This window comes from Amblyomma maculatum, chromosome 2, assembly GCF_055883805.1.
Source record: "Amblyomma maculatum isolate TAMU_Amacu chromosome 2, ASM5588380v1, whole genome shotgun sequence".
Taxonomy (NCBI): domain Eukaryota; kingdom Metazoa; phylum Arthropoda; class Arachnida; order Ixodida; family Ixodidae; genus Amblyomma; species Amblyomma maculatum.
This window is the reverse complement of record NC_139345.1, coordinates 28,139,274-28,158,897: the sequence shown is the minus strand read 5'-3', so window position 1 is coordinate 28,158,897 and position 19,624 is coordinate 28,139,274. Positions and strand designations below refer to the sequence as shown.

The 19,624-nt window shown below is 47.1% G+C and overlaps 1 protein-coding gene across 2 annotated transcripts in view; it reads left to right on the top strand.

Annotated features, from left to right (window-relative positions):
• The window catches only part of alpha-Catr (alpha-catenin related), a 113,746-nt gene that overhangs the window by 70,554 nt on the left and 23,568 nt on the right, over window positions 1-19,624 (top strand). For both annotated transcript variants that reach the window (XM_084593604.1, XM_084593603.1), the window contains exons 2-9: window positions 2,927-3,110; window positions 3,202-3,362; window positions 3,978-4,097; window positions 15,023-15,112; window positions 16,110-16,352; window positions 16,564-16,767; window positions 16,827-16,913; window positions 18,233-18,391. In XM_084593604.1, coding sequence (XP_084449730.1) covers window positions 2,927-3,110; window positions 3,202-3,362; window positions 3,978-4,097; window positions 15,023-15,112; window positions 16,110-16,352; window positions 16,564-16,767; window positions 16,827-16,913; window positions 18,233-18,391 — 1,248 coding nt within the window. The remainder of the gene's footprint in view (window positions 1-2,926; window positions 3,111-3,201; window positions 3,363-3,977; window positions 4,098-15,022; window positions 15,113-16,109; window positions 16,353-16,563; window positions 16,768-16,826; window positions 16,914-18,232; window positions 18,392-19,624) is intronic.

Below are 19,624 nucleotides of genomic sequence, written 5' to 3'. Positions count from 1 at the left end.
GCGGTGGAAGCTAGCAAAAAACGACTGGAAGATTGGTGGCTTACAAGCAGAGAAGTGACATAATGTTGTAATGGTATCCATTAGGAAGTTGATGCAGGCGCAGTCACTGTTCCTGAAGCTCTGGGGTTTAGAGATGCCAGTGGCCGGGTGAATAAACCGGCGGTGGAAGCTAGCAAAAAACGACTGGAAGATTGGTGGCTTACAAGCAGAGAAGTGACATAATGTTAGTAATGTAGAAACAAAAATTTAGTAAATAGAATGATGGTATAGTTAACCAATCTAAAACAATAATTAAGATAAGGGAGAAAAATTAGCATGATAGCTACTGCTACCTCCCCGTTTCAAAGGGGACGCTCCTATATTCCATCCATCCATCCATCCTCTCAAAGTTGAGAGGAAGAGGAGGAAAACGATACTGTAATGGACGGTTTGAACAGTTTCCTTCTCTATTCCCTAGATACTATTTCTATTTATTTTTTTGCGATGTAGTTATACATCTCAAAATCTAATATCTCTGCACCCCAATTCCTGGCCTATCCCCCTGTGTGGGTATGTGCCACCACATTAGAGAACAACTCTTTGTCGACGTGTTCAAGCAGCAGTCAAAAACGTTGGAATGCAACAAGGCAGCAACGACGCGTTCGGGAAACAGGAGAAGAACGGCAATAGCGGCTTGAAAAGGAGCGTTCTGGTCGTGCTGCTCGACAAGAAAGTATAACGAGACCCGGAGGAAACAGCGTGCAGAAGAGACGTCGCTAGAACGAGCTGTACGTTTGAAAAAGGGACGGGAAGTGTCACTTATTATGAAGGCTATTTCACTGTGTCAACGGGATACTCGGAAGAGCAACGCCGTTCAGAGTATGCGAGAAGAGTTAGTGAATTTGACTCGGCTACGCGTGAATTTCATAGACGATTCACGAATAACCCTTCGGAAGTGTGCTAGGTGTATGATCGCCTATGGAATAAAGACTGCTTGATTCCGGTAAGCGAGCTCATGTATCCTACTCTTCACATAGCTTATCCAGAATGAATGGGACGAGGAGACTATGAGAAGTGCTGTGGTGTGTAGAACGTGTCGAGTGAGTCTTAAAGACCAGAAGGTCCCCCTTTACAGTCTGATGGCTATGTGATGACTCTTGTGGAGACAAAGTCTCACTACTTCAGTGATCACCAAAGTGTCTTCATAGGTATAAACAATAAAACTGGACAATACTAAACTCAAATGTGTGTCCTGTGTTAATCGTACGGTCAACATGGTACACCACAATTGGCTACACTACGAGCTGAACTATAGCATAGCCATGCTGTTATTGCTTTCGCAACCTATCAGGCTTAACTTAAGCTAAGCCCCACCTAATTTTTTATCTGTTGTAGGCCGTCATTGCACCCGCCACCGCTTCTTTGGTGGTATACGACGGCTGTTACGGCACGCGTCTTTCTCTCCCTCTTCTCAATTTTCTCTTCTGTCCGCACGAGGCAGCGGAAGTGGCTCAGCTACAGAGCCAATAGCAGGCCCGTGCACTTTATTTTCCTTCTTCCTACAGCCGCAACATAACTCATCGACCTATCCATCCGGAAAGCAACCCTCCTGTTCCCAGTCCCTGTTCCCAAGTCATAGCAACACTGAAAATTCCACCACAAACCGAACTAGTCAAAGATGGCTGTCACTAACCTTCACCGAGGAGGCGACGTACACTCTGCAGTTGGTTATCGCGCTCTTTCTTCACATTCTTGGCTACGCTCACCACGCTGATTTCCTTACATATTTAGACAATCGTTGCCTACCGTGGCGGCAAAATAGCGTTTCTCGAGTAATCTCATAAATGCGTCGCCCATGAAAGATATGCGAATCCGGAAATAGGGGTGTCATGAATGGTTCACTCGTATACGGAATTTTCAGGGTTGTAAAAGCGTTGTTTTCAGCAAGAATAACATATTTGCTATCAAGTGACACTAGGTTATCAATCTAGCCTGACTAAATTATAGCTATACGTTTTATAAACGTCACTTGGAAAAACGCACAGCGTGGCTTATTACACGCTTCGGTCTTAATGCCGAAAATCACTGGCGCCCTACTGTCCTTGGATAAATGCACATACATTAATAAGACATGTCTCTGGTTGAAATGGCCCCTTTAACGGCCAGTGTGGAGCGCGTTGGGGCCAAAATGTAACGCTTCCTATTCAGTGTGTGCGTCATTTCTCTAGCTTGTATATTCTGCAGCCCAGAACCGAGTCTGTCAACCAGAAACGTGGAGATATTTTACGATGATCACCATCACCGTGCACCGAAGCACACATGGATGTCCCCTGACGATTTCCCATCAGCCTTCACTGCCTGAGCCAGCCGCGGCCAACATAGCCGAGCAGATTTTCTCCTTCCGATCGTTTGCGAATATTGGACTGAAATTTCTAGTTAAAGATACGGAGGAGGAAACAGGAATGGGCGGGGTATAAATAACCCATTTCCAGATCAGGTAAATATAGCCGGTGTAATCGGGTGGAAGTAACTGCGCCTTCTATTTCGCGAAAAAGCCGCAGCACTCTTTCCTCGCCTTTGCACTGTGTACGCGATTCCGAAACGCCATCTTTTCTCTCTGTGTCTCTCTCTCACTCTTTACCAGCGGGGAACGTTCGTTTTTCTTTACCAAGGCCCATACGAAAGCCAAAAACCTTTCAGTGGCAAAGCCTGGAATGTATACACTGATGCCAAGGGGCACGTGGAACGTCAGGAAGAGCAAGCGTCCCGGATTCCACTTTCACGCTACTTTGCGCGTCGCCAGAAATGCTTTTTGCCTGCACTCACACATCAGTAGTTTTCACTAGGAAGGAATGAAAAGGGAATGCCCGTCGCGTGCGCAAAGTCCCTCTCCTCCTCCTCGAATAGAGCAGGTGTCTGACGTCTATGGTGTTGTGTCATGTCGCAGATCAGCACGCTGGTGAGCGCCAAGGACCGGGCGGTGCGCAGCGAGCAGGCGGTCCGGGCTCGCGTGGGCCAGGCCGTCAACCTGGCGGTGGAACGTTTCGTCTCTGTCGGCGAGGCCCTGGCCGACGACAACGTCGAGATCAAGCTGGACATGTACGACGCGTGCCGAAGTGCACGTGCCGCCGGTAAGCACTGGCCGCTGCACACTGGTGACGCTGAAGAAGCGCCCACAGGTTAGGTCACAGCGGCGCGTGCTGTTGTTCTCCGCCGCCGCAGGTGCCAGCATCGAGCAGTTGTGCGACGTGCGGATGGACGAGGCGGCCGAGGACCGGGGTGCGTTGGCGCGGGCCGCACGCGCCCTCCTCGCGTCCGTCACCCGGGTACTCCTCCTGGCAGACACCGTCGTGGTCAAGCAGCTTCTCAGCGCAAAGGACAGGGTGGGTGGCCGAGCACACCTACTGCACTGCTGCTTTTACGCCCGAAGTGAAGAGCTCGACCCCGCATCCTTCCCTCTATTATTATTTTTTTTTTCATCGTAGTTTTTGATAGAGGAAGGAAAAATCAAAAGTGCCTAATTACGGGCGGACTGCTCGCCTTCACGTGTCCACTTTAGTGCGTCCGTGATACCGCGCGCTTGATCTGTCCTTCCGTAATTTTCACTGCATTACAATTTGCAACTTGTTGAAGGGGCACTCTTCGCTCCTAGTTCCAACCTTTACGATATTGTATAGCGACACTAAATAGCTGGAATGGGTGCGAGGTTTTTTTTTTTTTTCTTTTTTTTTTCAGTCTCGTAAGACTTCAGAGAGCGAAGAAACAGTGCCTAGACCGGGAATATATGCATCACGCTGTAAAATTATACGCAGCGTGAACAGCTGCAGAAACCGTTATAGCGTACGAATGCTGCCAAGGTGACATTATTTTAATTGCTTCCGCTTAAAAACTGTTAGCTTTGGACACTTAACATTTTGGTGCGTCGCTCGCCAGAGACAGCCGGTGAAAGTGTGTCCCTCTGCAGCGTTCATTCTGCAATGTGTGTCGTTTGTGCGCAGGTATCCATAAGCTTGAATCGCCTTGAGAATGTCGCTAACTTCACGGAGTTTGTGAAAGCATTCAGCCAGTTCGGCACCGAAATGGTTGAGCTGGCTCATCTCACCGGAGACAGGCAGAACGTGAGTACTCACCCTCTCTTCCGGTGCTCTACGTTAAAGGTGCTCGTACAAGGCAGCCCGATGCTTCTTACTTCCTACTTGAGGGCTCTCAGTGGCTTTCTCTGCTGCTAGTCGCGGGTGCGATGCCGGCCGTATTTCGACGGGGGTTAAACACGAAAACTCCCGTGTGCTGTACGTTAAAGAACACCAGGTGATCTAAATTAATCCGGGTCCCTCCACTACAAAGTACCTCATTGCCCGCGTATTGCTTCGAGACTTTACAAACTGCTTTTTAGCAGCCTTCCGGTAGTTTTCACTGGCGGCAACGCGTTTTGCGAATACTGTAAAGAAAGAATGCATAAGTGACGCTGTATGTATAGCCATGGGTGACACTGCTGCAGCGACACTGGTTATAGGCGTTTTCGTCTCCTCATGTACCCGCTTTCTTTTGCGTGCATAATATGTTTCCTGCCGCTATGCGCAGTCCTGTGCTTGGCGGTGGCATGTCTCGTTGAAGTTCTTGTTCGCCTTATTTGGTTTACGATTGGGTATATACGTCTTCTATACCATTAGTAAACGGAGCGCATTCTGCTTCTTTGACTGCACTCTTGTCCGCTGTGATGCTTCCGGTACTGTCTAAAATGGACAACCAGTCAATTTTCTCTAGGTGGCACATCATTGGATTGAGGACGCCTGGGTATTTCAGCTCCGTTAGGATGCGGGGTGCCCACGAAGTTTCTTCATACACAAAGCTTGTTTTTCACTTTCTATGGAGTAGTAAAAAAAAAAAAAAAAGAAAACTAGGTTGAACGATTGAGCGAGAAAAAAAGCATCAAGTGCTTGAACAAAAGCTCGGTATGCGCAACATTTTCGCGTATAACACTTATGCGTGGAGATCCGTCGTCAGGGGTGCGCTCTGCAGCCTTTCCTAACGAAACAGCTAACCCTCATCATTAGGCCCTGCACGCCCTTGCTTTAGGTCATTCATCAGCACATTAAGTCCCGAGATTAAAAGGGGGCTCGCCAATCTGTTTTCAGGGCATTAAAATTGTGCAATGACAGCTTACTTGTTCGTAACTTCTTAAGTTGCACGATGAGGCAAGAAGTATTCAGACGTGGCATTCTGTCTATATTAAGGCGGAAGGCTTTAATGGCTCATCGTTGTCAGCAGGAATGTGTCGACAAAATGTCCCGCTTTTCAGTTGGTCAATCGAGGTGTGCCGCGAACTTCACAGGCCGCGAACTTCAAACGAGCCAATTGTACTTAGGCGAGCAATCGCTTAACTAATTAGAGGTTTGGTTGGTTTGGTTTGTGGGGTCTTGATGTGGTAGTACCCACAGTGAGCCTAGGTTGACTTAGTTAATCAGGTAATTACCTAATCAGGCTAATTCACTAATAGTACTAATGGCTAACTAGTCACTAACCGGTACTAACCAATGATTAACTAGCCATTAACTACTTCTAATTAGTCATTAGTCATATCTAAATAGTCACACTCTAAGAAAAAAAGGTGTGATCTTACCCCTTTAGGGGGGTAAGTCCACTGACGCACTGGGGAGCCCCTTTGGGTGCAAAGTTACACCCTCGACGGGGGCTTAAGTGTGTCTGGTGTAAAGTTTACGCTACAACGAGGCTAACGTTATGCCATATGGTGAAGTGCAAGTATATGCTACTGGGGAGTAACGTTACCCTTTCTCAGAAGGACTAAAGGTTAGGCCATGAAAGTGCAAAAATATCCTCTAAAATCGGGTGCATGTTTGCTCCCAGCTGGAATAAGCTTATGCCTAATCATAAGGCGTAAACTTACCCTCACAGTGTCTGCATTTATGCCAGCGTAATGAGCTTACTACAGCACCCCATAAGTGCATCTTTGCACCCTATGAATGGGCGTAACTTTGCACTTTTACGTTCATATTTATGCTTTGTTTGGAAGGGTAATATTACCACCCAGAGGAATAAAATAAGTTCATATTATAGTGTTTTTTACACCCATTTAAAATAATGTTCTTTTCCTTCGAAGGGTATGTTTGCGCCCTTCTAAATATAGTCTAGGCGCACACTGGTACGCTAGTAATTTGAAAACAACCGCACTTCGACTGATTGTGCACTTAGTCACAAGACATCGCCGCTATCGAAGCGATACGAGACATACATTTTCTTTATTTGCAACGCAAGCGACTCCGTTTGGCATATGTGTGGTAATGCTGCCTCCGCTGCAACATTAGACAGCCTTAACATACGCCCTATACAGAAGAAAAACGTTTGGTGAAAATATGTATGTCTTCGTCAGCCGGTCACAGACGCCCTCGCTTCCGCAATGTTGGTTTCTTCGTGCTAGAGCGACATATTTGTGACGGGCCATGTAGCCATTCAGGGTGCAGTTTGCACACCGATATTAGTACATGAGAACGGAAGGCAGGGTTTACTTTTTATTGCGTTTGAAAATGGCAGGATAACCGAGCAGTCTTTTGTCATCGTCGTGGTTGAATCCATACTCCGAGGGAACCTGTGTGAGAGAAAAACGAGAGAAAAATGAGATGTGGAGGGAATAGACACATTCACAATGTATACACATGCAAGCGATCGAAACACCTCGGCGACTAAACTGCGGCGGCGCGGCAAAAGAAAAAAAAAATGGAAGTGTGTTGGAACCGCATCGCGGCTGCAGATACAGCAAGCGCTTTCTCTTGCATGGAGAACATTTTTCCAGCACCGCACCCTTCTTGTGGCCGCCAAGCGAGGAACATCTGACGGGGCGGGTTACCGAAGATCGCTCCTATTTTTTCTGCACAAATTCTTTCGCAGTAGTGGTGCCGGCCTGTTTTCCAAGCAGTATATAGAGATATAGATCATAGAGATTGGGACCACTCGAACCTCGGACTTAGCACTGTGCTCACTATTGCGATGCATGCTGATTAAACGAGTACCGGCTTAAACCCACAATAAGGGCAGCAAAAAGTTTGAAAAATGGAACTTACAAGCACCATGCGCCGGTTTACGTTGACCGCTGCCGCCGCACCTGCTGCTGTCGCCCATCATTGACATGCGTAATGGAGTCCGAAGCTGGTACATGGCGCCACCGCAGCAGCAGCAACCTTTCAAGTCCATAGTTGTTCTTAACGCTGGCCCAGCGAATCTGCTAACGTGATCTCTCCTCCGCTGCTGCTTTTGGGCAGCCCAAGACTGTTGCAGCACTAGAAGATGCGTACCTCTTGCTTTATCCGAGCTCCACGTCGTCGCTGATTGCATAGTCGTCGTGAACTGTGCCCTTAACAGAATTCTGCCGCGTCAGTTAATTTAAGATTACGTCTTTACAGGGGGTAGTTCCCTGCAGTGACAACGAAGGACTTTGCTCGCACATATCTATTTGTATGTTGAGTATGATACAAATATTTACAACTCAAGGGCAGTGCAGCCCATAGGCATAAGACTGAGACCACTCGATGCTTCCGCGTCCGAACAGGACATCGCTTCTGCTGGAATGACTCGTGATCCCACGGAGTCTTGAGAAGAGTATGTGTTCAGAGCCACCATGTGCTCGCCGTCAAAAAGAGGCACGCATTTTGGGCTCCCTGGGACCTGTCATATTGTTCACAATGAAGTATTGTGTACCCCGCCTAGGCACTGTGGAAGCTACAGCCAAACTGGTTTCCGAAAGTCCGGCGAAAAATGACTTCATGCTGTGAAGAAAAGAGTTCCGGGGAGCAGCAGGTTCTTCTGACTGTTCCTTACCCCACCTCCATCATTGGCGCTTGAGATTCAGTGTCCAAAATTCTGATGTTCACTGAAGGGGCAAGCTTATCAGGAGAAAAGAGCGTGCGTCACCTTTGCGCTGTGTCATACGGCGAGCGAAGGAATCAATGCCCAGTTTCCTGAATTCTCGGAACTAGAAAGGAGAAGTGACCACGTGCAAGTATCACAGGTTGTACGTGGCTCCGCAGCCTGCTAGCTGGTCTTTTGTAAGTTTTCCACTCAACTTATGCTCGAAGGCATCGTGTCGCACAATGCTGCTGCAAACACGTGTGTGCTGCATTGAAAAACGCGAAGTGCCTGGTGTGCGGCGTGGCGGAAAACATGCATGCGTCGTGTTTCATCACAAAAGCGCCGGAGAAGTGGCGATTGGAACCACCCGACAGCCTGGTGCAGCAAGTACGAAACACGCCGAAGCACTGCGAAAAAAAGGAACCCTGGTAAACTAAGAACAATAGAGCTAGCTCTTGGGGCAGTTTGTACACCTTAAAATTAAAAGAACCTGTTGAAATCGGAACGAATGAAAAAATTATGAATGATGACATGCAAAAATAACGTCTCCTGCAATATTAATACAGTGCAATACGACACGGTGTACGCATTCTGTTTTCTTCACTTTCCAAACTGATTAGCCTATTTTTGAAAATTAAAAAAAAAATGAATGAAGAAGAGAGCATGTGTGCAGAACAGTAAGATCAAGCAAATGAAAACCTTGGTCGAGGCAAGACGAGTTATTTACCGCATTCCGACGGCCCGTGGAAAAGTGCATTTATAGGACAGACAGGCAGGTAGGTCGTTTGCAGAAACATAAAAACTCTCTAAAAGAGGAGACCCAAGAATATACAGGGCGTTGTACAATTACCAGCGCAGCGCGCTGTAGAATGCTCCTCCAAACTAAACCGCAAAATCCTCGCAGCTAAAATTTCGCACAGAAATGGAATTTTGCCGTTGGTATTTTTAATAATAAAGTTGTTTGGCGTACTTGCCTGATTCGATCAGAAGTCGAATGTTCCCATAATATGCGGCGGCTGCGATGCAAGACAAGCCACTGCCTCAGCGATAGCACCGGCATTGCCGCCGCATACAATGGGAACATCCAACTTCTGATCGAATCAGGCAAGAACCATACCATCGACAAAATGTCATTTCTGCCCGAAATTTTGAGCTATATATATATATATATATATGGACCATATTACGCCACGCTTTCCGGCTATATATATATATATATATATATATATATATATATATATATATATATATATATATATATATATATATATAATGGACCATATTACGCCACGCTTCCCGGTCTCCCACTATCTTCCTAAGATCACATAACTTCATCTGCAGCGCCTCGAGGATGCCATCCAACCATCGCGTTCGCTGCCTATCCCTTCTCCGGTGACCCTCAAACTTTCCCAACATCAAATCTTTCTCCAGCGACTCCTCTCTTCTCATCAGATGACCAAAGTAGCTGAGCTTTAACTTTAGAATTTGACCCTCCAATGAGCAGTCAGGGTTTATGGTCGACAATATCGACTGATTTGATCTCCTGGCCGTCCAAAGAACTTTCAAGAGTCTCCGCCAGCACCACAATTCAAACGCGTCAGTTCTTCGGCGGTCAGCCTTCTCCACAGTCCAACTCTCGCATCCATACATCACCACTGGAAAGACCATAGCACGAGTTATACGGATCTTGGTTGGCAGTGTAATGTTTCTGCTCTTTACAAGGCGGTCAAGGCTAGCCATGGCTCTCTTGCCCAGAAGCAGGCGTCTCCCAATTTCATGGCTGCAGTCTCTTTCCGGGGTAATCTTGGAGCCCAAGAAGAGAAAATCTGTCACAGCTTCCACTTCTTGTCCCTTGATGCTCCAGGACTTGATAGGGGCAGACGCCATGATCTTTGTCTTTTTAATGGTCAGTTTAAGCATATATATATATATATATATATATTGTAAAAGAAGGCTAGGTTGAGACGGCAAGGTCGTGACGGCAAGGCCAGCGATGCCTTGTCTAGCGTTTTTAATCCGGTGACAAAAACCCAGGCGCGTGCCGGAGCCGGCGCCGCGGGACGATGATGATGGTATGTACAAATGAAAGAGGAAGATCATGGCATATACAAATGAAATAACATCCACGGAAGGCTCACAATATATATATATATATATATATATATATATATATATATATATATATATATATATATATATATATATATATATATATATATATATATATATATATATATATATATTATACATACGTGTGTGTGTGTCCTTTTGTAAACTAAGAATGTCCGACTGACATACTTTCCGCGGTACAGTAAATGAGGGTGAAGAAATCCTTATTTTCAGTGTAGCTGGTCGCATTCAACAAAAAACTAGTAGAAAGACTCAACTTTTGATGAAGTTTGTCCTCGAGTGTCACAGCTTTCAGCTGCCCACCAGCCTGCCTCTAGTTAACGCTATAAAATTAAATAATTTCAAGCCAGCATGACACCAAAGCTGTAGACGCGATAGCGCCTTTAACACGGCGTTTTCATTCCGCGAATTCTAGCCGTTAAGAGACGCAGAGTTTGGCAATGTGATTAACGCCTTTAGTTTGCTTTGTTTGGAGGAACGGAAGGTGCTCTATCTGCCTCACTTCTCGGTGAACGGCGAGCTTTAAAATGAAAGGCATAAAAACGGAGGTAGAGCCGCCCAAATCTTTAACTGGCGTGCGCATGACGACCTCCTTTTCTATGCTCCTGCGCCTTAATAAGGACAATACTTGCCAGATGATCAAGATTACGCAACAGCTTGGTGAGCTATTTCTTATACTTGACTTTTCGCAGGTTAGCTGCTCTGTAACACTCAGAATTACAGAAAGTACTGCCGTCACGAACGTCAGTTAAGATTTCGGCAGCTGTACATAGGTCGTTGGTTCCAATCTCTGTCGCAAACTAACCTTCAACATGACTAGCAGATGGATGCTAAATGTGACGCGAAAAGGGCATGACACCACCCTGAAAGCTGTATAAGGAATCGATTTTATCAAGATTTTAATATAAAACAGAGCATATATTTTTCCACGAGTTGCGAGTTTCGGCGACGACCATGGCAATGGCGATGCCTTGTCGGCCGAACGAGCTGTATGCGCTTCAGGTAAAATCAAATATGTGCATAATTTTGTTGCTGAACACAACCAACACCTCTTTCTCTCTTTTCTTTTAATCCACCTTCCTTCGAAGATTCTCAAGCTTCCCCTTACGGTGTGGTTCAGGATTCTACCAATTAGTGTGACAGATACTGTGCCTTTTCTTTCCTTGAAGCAGCTTAGGAAATACGTTTGCAGAACGGCCCGTGACAGTTCGCTATGCAGTCGGAGTGGCTCCACTATAAGCCTGAAACAGGCTGTGCACTGCCAGAGCATTACTCCCACAAGCAAAACAAAAGTATCTGCTGTTTCATTAGAATTTAGAAGCAGTTTTGCAGTCATTACGTCCCCCCATAGAAACCAGGACACACCTGCAGCTTGCAGTTCCTGACTGGGGAGAGTAAACATGGAGAGGGACACAAACGCTGCGAGAGAAAAACGGTGGCGAAGGTGGCACAAAAGGCGTCCCCTCTCTGAAAGCGACGGTGCAGGAACGAGACATGATGGGACAGAATGCTGAACCAGCGCCCCATCGTGACATGTGCCCAAACTATTAACACTGCTGTCTAAGGGGCACGAACACACACACAAGCACACAAACGCTGGTAGAGAGGGTAAGTAGGGTTGCAGTAGGGTGCAAGTTTTCTAAGAGGGGGTAAGTGAATAGGGACCTGCTTCCAGCAGGTGCAAAGTTACCCCCAAGGCCTTCTAAAGGGGGTAAAGGACCATGCTATGCCCTTTTTACCCCTTTCGCACACCCTTTTTTCTTAGAGTGTCATGAATAATTATAGATGACTATGACGCCATCACATCGTGACGTCGTCGGCTGTTACGTCATGACCAGATGTGACTTCATCATGATGTCATATCTGGCCATTTCTAATAACCGGAAGTGATAATGACGTCACACCCGGTCATGACTGGTGATGACGTCACCAGGAAATTCACCCATATACGAAGCTGACCCCGCCGGGAGTTTGATCCAGGCGTCCGTGCGGTGCCTTTCATTTGGAGCTTGCTCGAATGCCGCATCACAGAGCATATAGAAATAGACGCAGTTGCAGAAGCTGGTGGAGTAGGGGAAGGGGTGTCATAGAAAGAAGCCAAACACCCCAATCAAAGTGGACAATTATAATTCGCATTCAAGGTCAACAGCCAAATAAAGCACTAGTCAATCACAAATGGTCTGGCAGTCAATGCCTAAGCAGCGCAGCGGGGAAGGCTTCCGCCTTAAAGCACTTTAATGAGTCAAAGTGCCCCCTGAAGTTTGATTGTCATTCGTTGTGAAAAATTACCTCCTATACTTAAAACAAGTATGTGAAAATGCGGCATCTTCGCCGAGCACATCCAAAGCAGTGCGTTTTGTGCCGAGGAGCGAGGAATTGTAGTCGTGCGGCAGAGTCAAAAATAAGATTCTCGGGGGCCGAGTGAAAATGAATGAGAAAACGTTAGGTACAGCCTTGGTCAACAGTTTCTAGCTGTGATAAAAAACCATTTCCTAGCATTTGAAATGCCCTTTGACCTTTAAAGATGGCTTGACGGCTGCATTCTGGGGCTTAGAGGAAAATCCTTTAGCCTTAGAACTTTTGACCAAAACTGTACATATCTGCATTCCATGTCCGTGGGGCATAACTTCGGTATTAGCCCAACGCGAATATGGTTTGATGATTTCCCGACGCTCTTTATGAATGGGCATATTTAGGCATCGTTGAGCTTATGCATCACACTTTGTTTTGATGACCCAAGCTGCTAACTGAGCTGATTTTATGAAAACCTTATCTTCACAGAAAGAAGCAAACTGTGCCAGTGGCGCATGACAAATTATACAAAAAATTCAGATGTTTAACGCGGATACAGCTAGTTATAAAGTGTGTAAACACTAGTGTGGATTAGTTTATCTTTGTAAATGTAGCTGACGCTGCCGTCTTCTCGCTATCACTATATTTCCAGACACGCTCGTATGGACGACCGTAATACGTGTTGCCCAGGCTGTCCCGAGTGACGTATAATAACCACGTCTTAACCACGCCGTACAAATGTGCCTGCGTGGCCTAGGGACTATCTCTTGATCCAATGGTCTTGGAAAACTGTATTCCGATTTCACTCCCCCCCCCCCCCCCCTTCCACCTTAATGGCGAAACACGAGTTGGAGGCGTCCGTGTGCTGTGCGATGTCAGCGCACGTTAAAGATCCCCAGGTGGTCGAAATTACTCCGTAGCCCTTCACTACGGCTCCTCTTTCTCTTTCCACTTTCGTTCCCACCTCCCTCCCTTCCCTTACGGCGCGGTTCAGGTGTCCACAGAGCAAGTGTGACAGATACTTCGCCTTTCCCTTCCTGTGAACCAACCAACCAAACAAACAACCTTTCATGTCGACACCGTAGTGAATGGTGAGCCGGTTAGGCCTCGTAAAGTACTGCTTTTGCGCTGAAAGTAATGTCAACTAAAAGTTTACATGTTTAGTTTCTTGCACAACAAATAGCACAGATGTGCATAATTTGAGGTGCCCGTACATGCAAAATTGTAAGTATTGCAAAACAGTAACTGCCCCGCCGGGGTGGTGCAGTGGTAAGACGCCCGACTACTGTGCCGGAGTACCCGGGTTCGAACCCGACCTCGGCGGCTGCGTTTCGATGGAGGCGAAACGAAGAGGCGTCCGTGTGCTGTGCGATGTCAGCGCACGTTAAAGATCTTCAGGTGGTCCAAATTACTCCGTAGCCCTCCACTACGGCTCCTATTTCTCTCCTTCCACTTTCTCTCCCACCTTCCTCCCTTCCCTTACGGCGCGGTTCAGGTGTCCACAGCTACAAGTGTGACAGATACTGCGCCTTTCATTTCCTGTGAACGAATCAATCAATCAATCAAAACAGTAACTTCATGGTGAAAGCGCGTTACAAAAAGTGCCCCTACGATCTGCCGCAAGTGTCGAAACAAGGCTTCAACTATGGTATTGTTGTCGCAAGCCGCGTAAGTGATATTTCAATCGACTCAGCGCTTTCAAAATACTTTTCCGTGACGAGTAATTCTAACACTTTGCCTGCAGATATTTTTATGATTGAATTACACTAGCGCCGTTCACTTACGTGCAGTTTATAATTGAATTAATCCGCGTGTATCTCCTCTCCTCTGCTCGTCGTGGCTGGATTTCGTAAATAAATTTTTGACAGGTACGAGCAGTTGAAGACAAAATGAGATAACACAACTGTGCACATTCATTTCTTGTAGAAGTCGCCATATCACTTTATGTTACGGGTATTCTGCTATGCCAGGCGTTTCAGGGAAGCCGAGCGCTAAATTTTAAGAATAGGCTTTTTTGTAATACGAAGATGGCTTCTGCGGCACAAATGGCAGTGTTTGCGAACATGGGAAAACAGTGAAAGCTGATAAACTGATTTCTGATAATTAACTTTATAACTATAGAGTCAGGCGTCTAGTTCTAATTAGATATTTGCTGTAGCTCAGCAAAGTTTGCTATATCGCGCCAAAACATGCGCAATTTCGAAAAACCCGTGCTCTAAGCACCGTCCCCAGCGCTGTCAATCAATGGCGCAGGCGAAGTGCCACGTCACCTTGTCTGCACTACGTGCACAGCGATCCTCGCCACTGTTTGCTGCCCACACGGGACAGATAAAGGGGCGCAGCACTTGCACCATTGATTGACAGCGCTTAGAGAGCTTGATTTTCGAAAGCGTGAGTCTTTTGGCGCGGAACGGTTAAAATTTGTTGAGCCAGGCTAATGGCGTCTTCAAAATAATAAAAACTGATAATGCTACTAGTAATGACCGGCTACAAGCCCCTAATTCGAACTAGACATCCAACTGAAATAGCTGAAAAGACAGTTTTCTTAAATTAGAAATTGTTCTCCTGTTTTACTGCCGCAGAAGCTGTCTTCATAGTTTAGAAATTAGAGGCCGGCTTCCTTGTACCACTTGGTAAAACCTCCGGTGTAGCAATGGTGGTCGCTGGTGTTGACCGCATAACAGGCCTGCTTTCTTTCTCGACGTGTGTCAGGACCTCGGTACGCAGGCTGTAAATCTGACGCTCAGGTCATTCTCTGCAGGACATGAAGGACGAGAAACGAAGAGCCCAGATGACGTCGGCAAGAATGATCCTCGAGAGGTCCACGATGCTGCTGCTGACTGCATCAAAGGCACGCAAACCTGTTCTTCGTTAAGCAACACATTCGCATACAAACGCCAATACTATATACGAGGGACGAAAGAAACCAACGTCCTGCCTGCTTCTTCTTGTGAATGCTTCCTCTTTAGCGGCCTTTTTCTCTAAGCGTGCACCAATTAACTGGCCCAACAAGCGACGCTTCGACAATGGAAAGGAGAGCACCAGCTAGCCCGGCAGCCAGCTCTGCTAAATAGATTCACGCCTTCGTATGCGAAGACACATGCTCACATCTGTACAGACTTCGTGCCTACCTGTAGAGGCGTCAAAATGACGGGTATTGCTTTATTTCTTTAGAAATTTGTATTTATAAAGTTGCGGCTGGTTACAACTATCCTTACAATGATTAAGCACCGTTATTGCCTTGTAAATTTAATGATAAATGCCATCAGGCAGTGTATGACGTGCTTCAGAGACAAGAACTTTCACAAATAATATGCCTCATCGGGTTTAAACGGTGCGTTCAATGTGGTCCAAACTATGCATATCGGGGGACTGGTGGTGGTTGTGAAAGACTTTAAATCACTCGAAAGGAGTGTGCATAGGGAGGTATGATTGGACCGGTCCTCACAAGCGCTAAACGGGGTCCCTAGTACGGGACCCCAGTGGCATCGGCAGCTGCCAGGGCGCGTTCGATCAAGGCCGTTCGGGCCTATAGGTCAGAGCAGCCGAGCAGGGTCGCACTCCCCCCTTCCCCTGTCTTCCCGGGTGGGGTTGGGGTTTGGAGGGATAACAAGGTTGGACGGGCATGCCCGTGTCATGTGATATATGTCCGAAGATGTGATAGATGCATGAATAAGGAGCGTTTTATCCGAAAAGCCTCAATACCTATTGTTAATCTTCACTTACAATGTGTTAGGTATCCGCGTTCAAGCTCCGTTGGGGACAGCAGCGAGCGACGCCTTATAGTCTCTGGATTTCGGGATAAGCGGCCGTGCAGTGAGTGTCGTTTCCCGCCCCTTTGTGCGCAGGCCTGTCTGAGGCATCCGGAGTGCGAGACGGCGCGGGAGAACCGGGACACGGTGTTCCTGCAGATGCGCCGCGCCATGGACCTGGTGCATTTCGTGGTCAAGGACGGCGTCATTCCCGAGCTGGCCTCCTGCGCCGCCTCTTCCTCCTCCGAGTGCCGCCGCAAGGGCGCCCGGCGGGGCTCCTGGCGCCTGGACGAATTCGATCGGTGCGCCACCGTCCACAACGCTGTCAAGATGTTTGAGGTGCGCAGCCAAACAGTTCTTTCCCACCGTGCTGCTTACGTAGTCTGAGGAGATGGTTGATCAGAGGGTATCGGTCGGTTAAGAGGCGGAAGGCAACTATAATTCAAGATTTCGTTCCCTCCTTCCGGCGGGAACCCTGCGCTGAACGATCATTTCAGCGATACAAACGTTATCCGAGCCGTGCCGCTGCTGAAGTTGGCGACAAACGCAGGACCTGGTGGAGACGATGCGCATGACGCTGGTGGGGCCCAGCTGCCGGGAGCGGCTGTCGAGTGCCTTAGACGCGGTGGTGGAGCGCACGCAGGACTTCACCGACTCGGCCTACACGTCGCACGAGCACCGCGAGAAGATCCTCCTGCTCTGCGACAGGGCCAAGCTCGAGCTAAACCAGCTCCTCCGGATCGGCGTCAGCCTGGTACGCGCCGTCCTCGGACCCCCGCTCGCTGGGCTGCAGTGTTGTTGTTCTCCTCGCAGGATCAAGCAGGTTGTACGTCTCCCAACGAGGACCTCGAGAACGCCATTGAGCAGACGCTCAGGGCAACGGCAGACCTCAAGCAACAGGTGCGCCTCACTTTCAACTGGGCTCTTATTGCCTCCTGTTATAATTTTTTTTCAACCTCAGTGAGATTTTTCTCTGCTACTCGTGCTGCTTAATAGGGGTGCCGTAATATCCCGACGATTAGCTCATCCAAATGCGCATAAAGATATCTTAGCCACCGCGCAAAGTTTTGCCTTCACACATGCTACGAGCGCGCGCAACATGGCGGCTTACAGGCGTGCACTGGGCTCGCTCGCACACAGCACACTTGCGAAATTTCTCGCCTTGCGCTCGCGTCTTCCGCTCTGCAACGAAGAAGCAGGGATGAATAGCGACCCAGTGCCAAAGCAGATACCCGAACTTCGCTACCGCACTAGTATTGCTAGATCAGCGTTAGTTTTGAGGGTACTTGAAAACTAGTTATCGCCAGCTATCTGCAATACAACATTTGAATCACCAGAACTAGAACAATTTTAGCGATTATTTTGACAGCAGCCATCTACGACGATTTGAGACCTGTACGGTCAAAACTCACCCGTGTCCCATGCTCGGAAATAGCGTCCCTTATTTTTCACAGCATTTCCGAACTGCCGCCTGAAGGCGTACGCTATCCATTTTCAGATTTTTGTCGCGTTGTTTTTCACTGGTACTTTGAGGGATCAGAAATTAGCTTCCGCAAATATTTTCTAATTTGAACCAACAAAACATTTCTTAAATTTGGAACCCCAGAAAAAGTATGGAGAAACGCATAGCGTGACGAGTTCCAGAGAGGCCAAGCAGTGTTACTGTAGAAAGCTTATGGCTTAATACCTTAAATAAGTCCAAAATTTGATACAGTAGCGCTTTCTTTGACAAATCCAAGCGGCAATCTTAATGGCGAATTCCACTGGTCAGCTTGGACAGTTTTTTCCTTTTTTTTTTCTTCGCACCTTGGAACGAATGCTTGAGGTTCGGTTCCATGCAACGGTGTACCAAATTTGTTATATAAACGTGCATTGTTCTCACGTTACTGGGAGAAAAGGAAGGAAATAACTGCATTACGGTGCAGAAACACTAGTCCCTCTGGTACAGCGGGGCATCATCGCTGTGCTGAACCAAAATGTGTTCCGAAACATGAATGCGCCTTTTACTTCGTCCCTGGCTGGCGTCTTCCGTTTCCACTAACACTTGCCTAAAAGAAATTTCGTCCAACTTTTGTCCACGTTACAGCAGCGACACGCTATAAAGATGTCTTTGCTTCGACACTGGCGCGCTATTTTTGAAAATATTTGGTCAAGTGCGGCATTTGAGTAACACAGGATGGGACTTAGGCTCGCTTGGCGACGTGGCTTCTCCATTGCAGCTTCGCGACACGGCGTTGGACCATGCGGACGAGCTCTTTAAGACAATGGACGAGGGCGAGCTGCTCAACCGGCTGAAGAACGCCTCGCTCGCCGGCGACCACGCCAGGCTGGAGGAGTACGCGGACAAGTTCGCCGAGCACGCCGAACATGTCCAGGAGGTGCGCACTCCGCACGCATATTGTCGCCGCCGAAGGCCAGCACGTTAATTGGGCCCGCGCACCGCACTCAGCCGCACGTGCCCTGCTTCACTGTGCAGCAGTCGCAGGCGCGCACAGCGCTGGTCGGCAGCTTCGGCTTGCGCCTGCACCTAGCTAAAGTGACTCGACAGAAGTAGAAGACTGCGGTATATTGTATGGATTTTTCTGTAAAAAAAAAAAAAATGTATGGAATCATATAATTGGCCATCGCCCTAAATTGCTTTATATGAGTGGATGAATTGAAAAGAAAAAAAAAACGCGAGTAATTGTTTTTTATTTGGAAAGGATGAAATTCATAGGGCGACTCTGTCGAATTCAGTGGCGGCTAAGTTGTTCCGTCGACTTTAACTTACCTATGACGCCTCCTTGCCACTGCTTCGACAGCGCGGATGCTGCCGTCCACGGTGTTCTGCCTAGATTGCTGCAAAACGCACATTAGGATCCTGTCTTTGCACCCTCCTTGCGTTACTCTTCGGCAATGCTCTGTGAATGGAAATGCTCAGCAACCCTTCCCAATCTTACTTCTGCTCCCTATCCTTAGCTCTGCGTTACCTTTCACTGTGCGTATGAAAATCGGTGGACGACGCGATCTCGCGCGAGACGAGACTTAACAGCTATTGCTCCAAAACAAGGTAGGGGCTGTTCCAGAGGCTGTGGCATGTTAGCATTCTCGAAATGACACAGAAACAAGTTCGGCATCGTTGTAACCAAGTCTTTTGTATTCATGAAAAAAAAAAAGAAATAGGTGAAATATGTTATCATGCTCGAGACGCGGCAAGGCGCAGAAAAAATATTATTGCACAAAATACGATCTACTACATCAAATCAAGCAAAGGTGTTTCATGAGGGTGAATTCGGATAAAGGGGTTAACCTACCTTCTTTAACTTGGTGAGCTTATATAGTTCGGCAATTTCTGCTGTTGTTGATGTGTGTGTTAATCCTAACTTTATAAATGTGATATATATATATATATATATATATATATATATATATATATATATATATATATATATATATATATATATATATATATATATATATATATATATATATATATATATATATATACGTTTGCTCCTTTTCCGAGAACTACTGCCGTGATATACGAATTCAACAAAAATTCCGGGGGCAAACTTAAGTCTGCTTAGGTGCGGTAATGCGAAAGCATTACGAGTTCTGTCACGCCTCCTGAT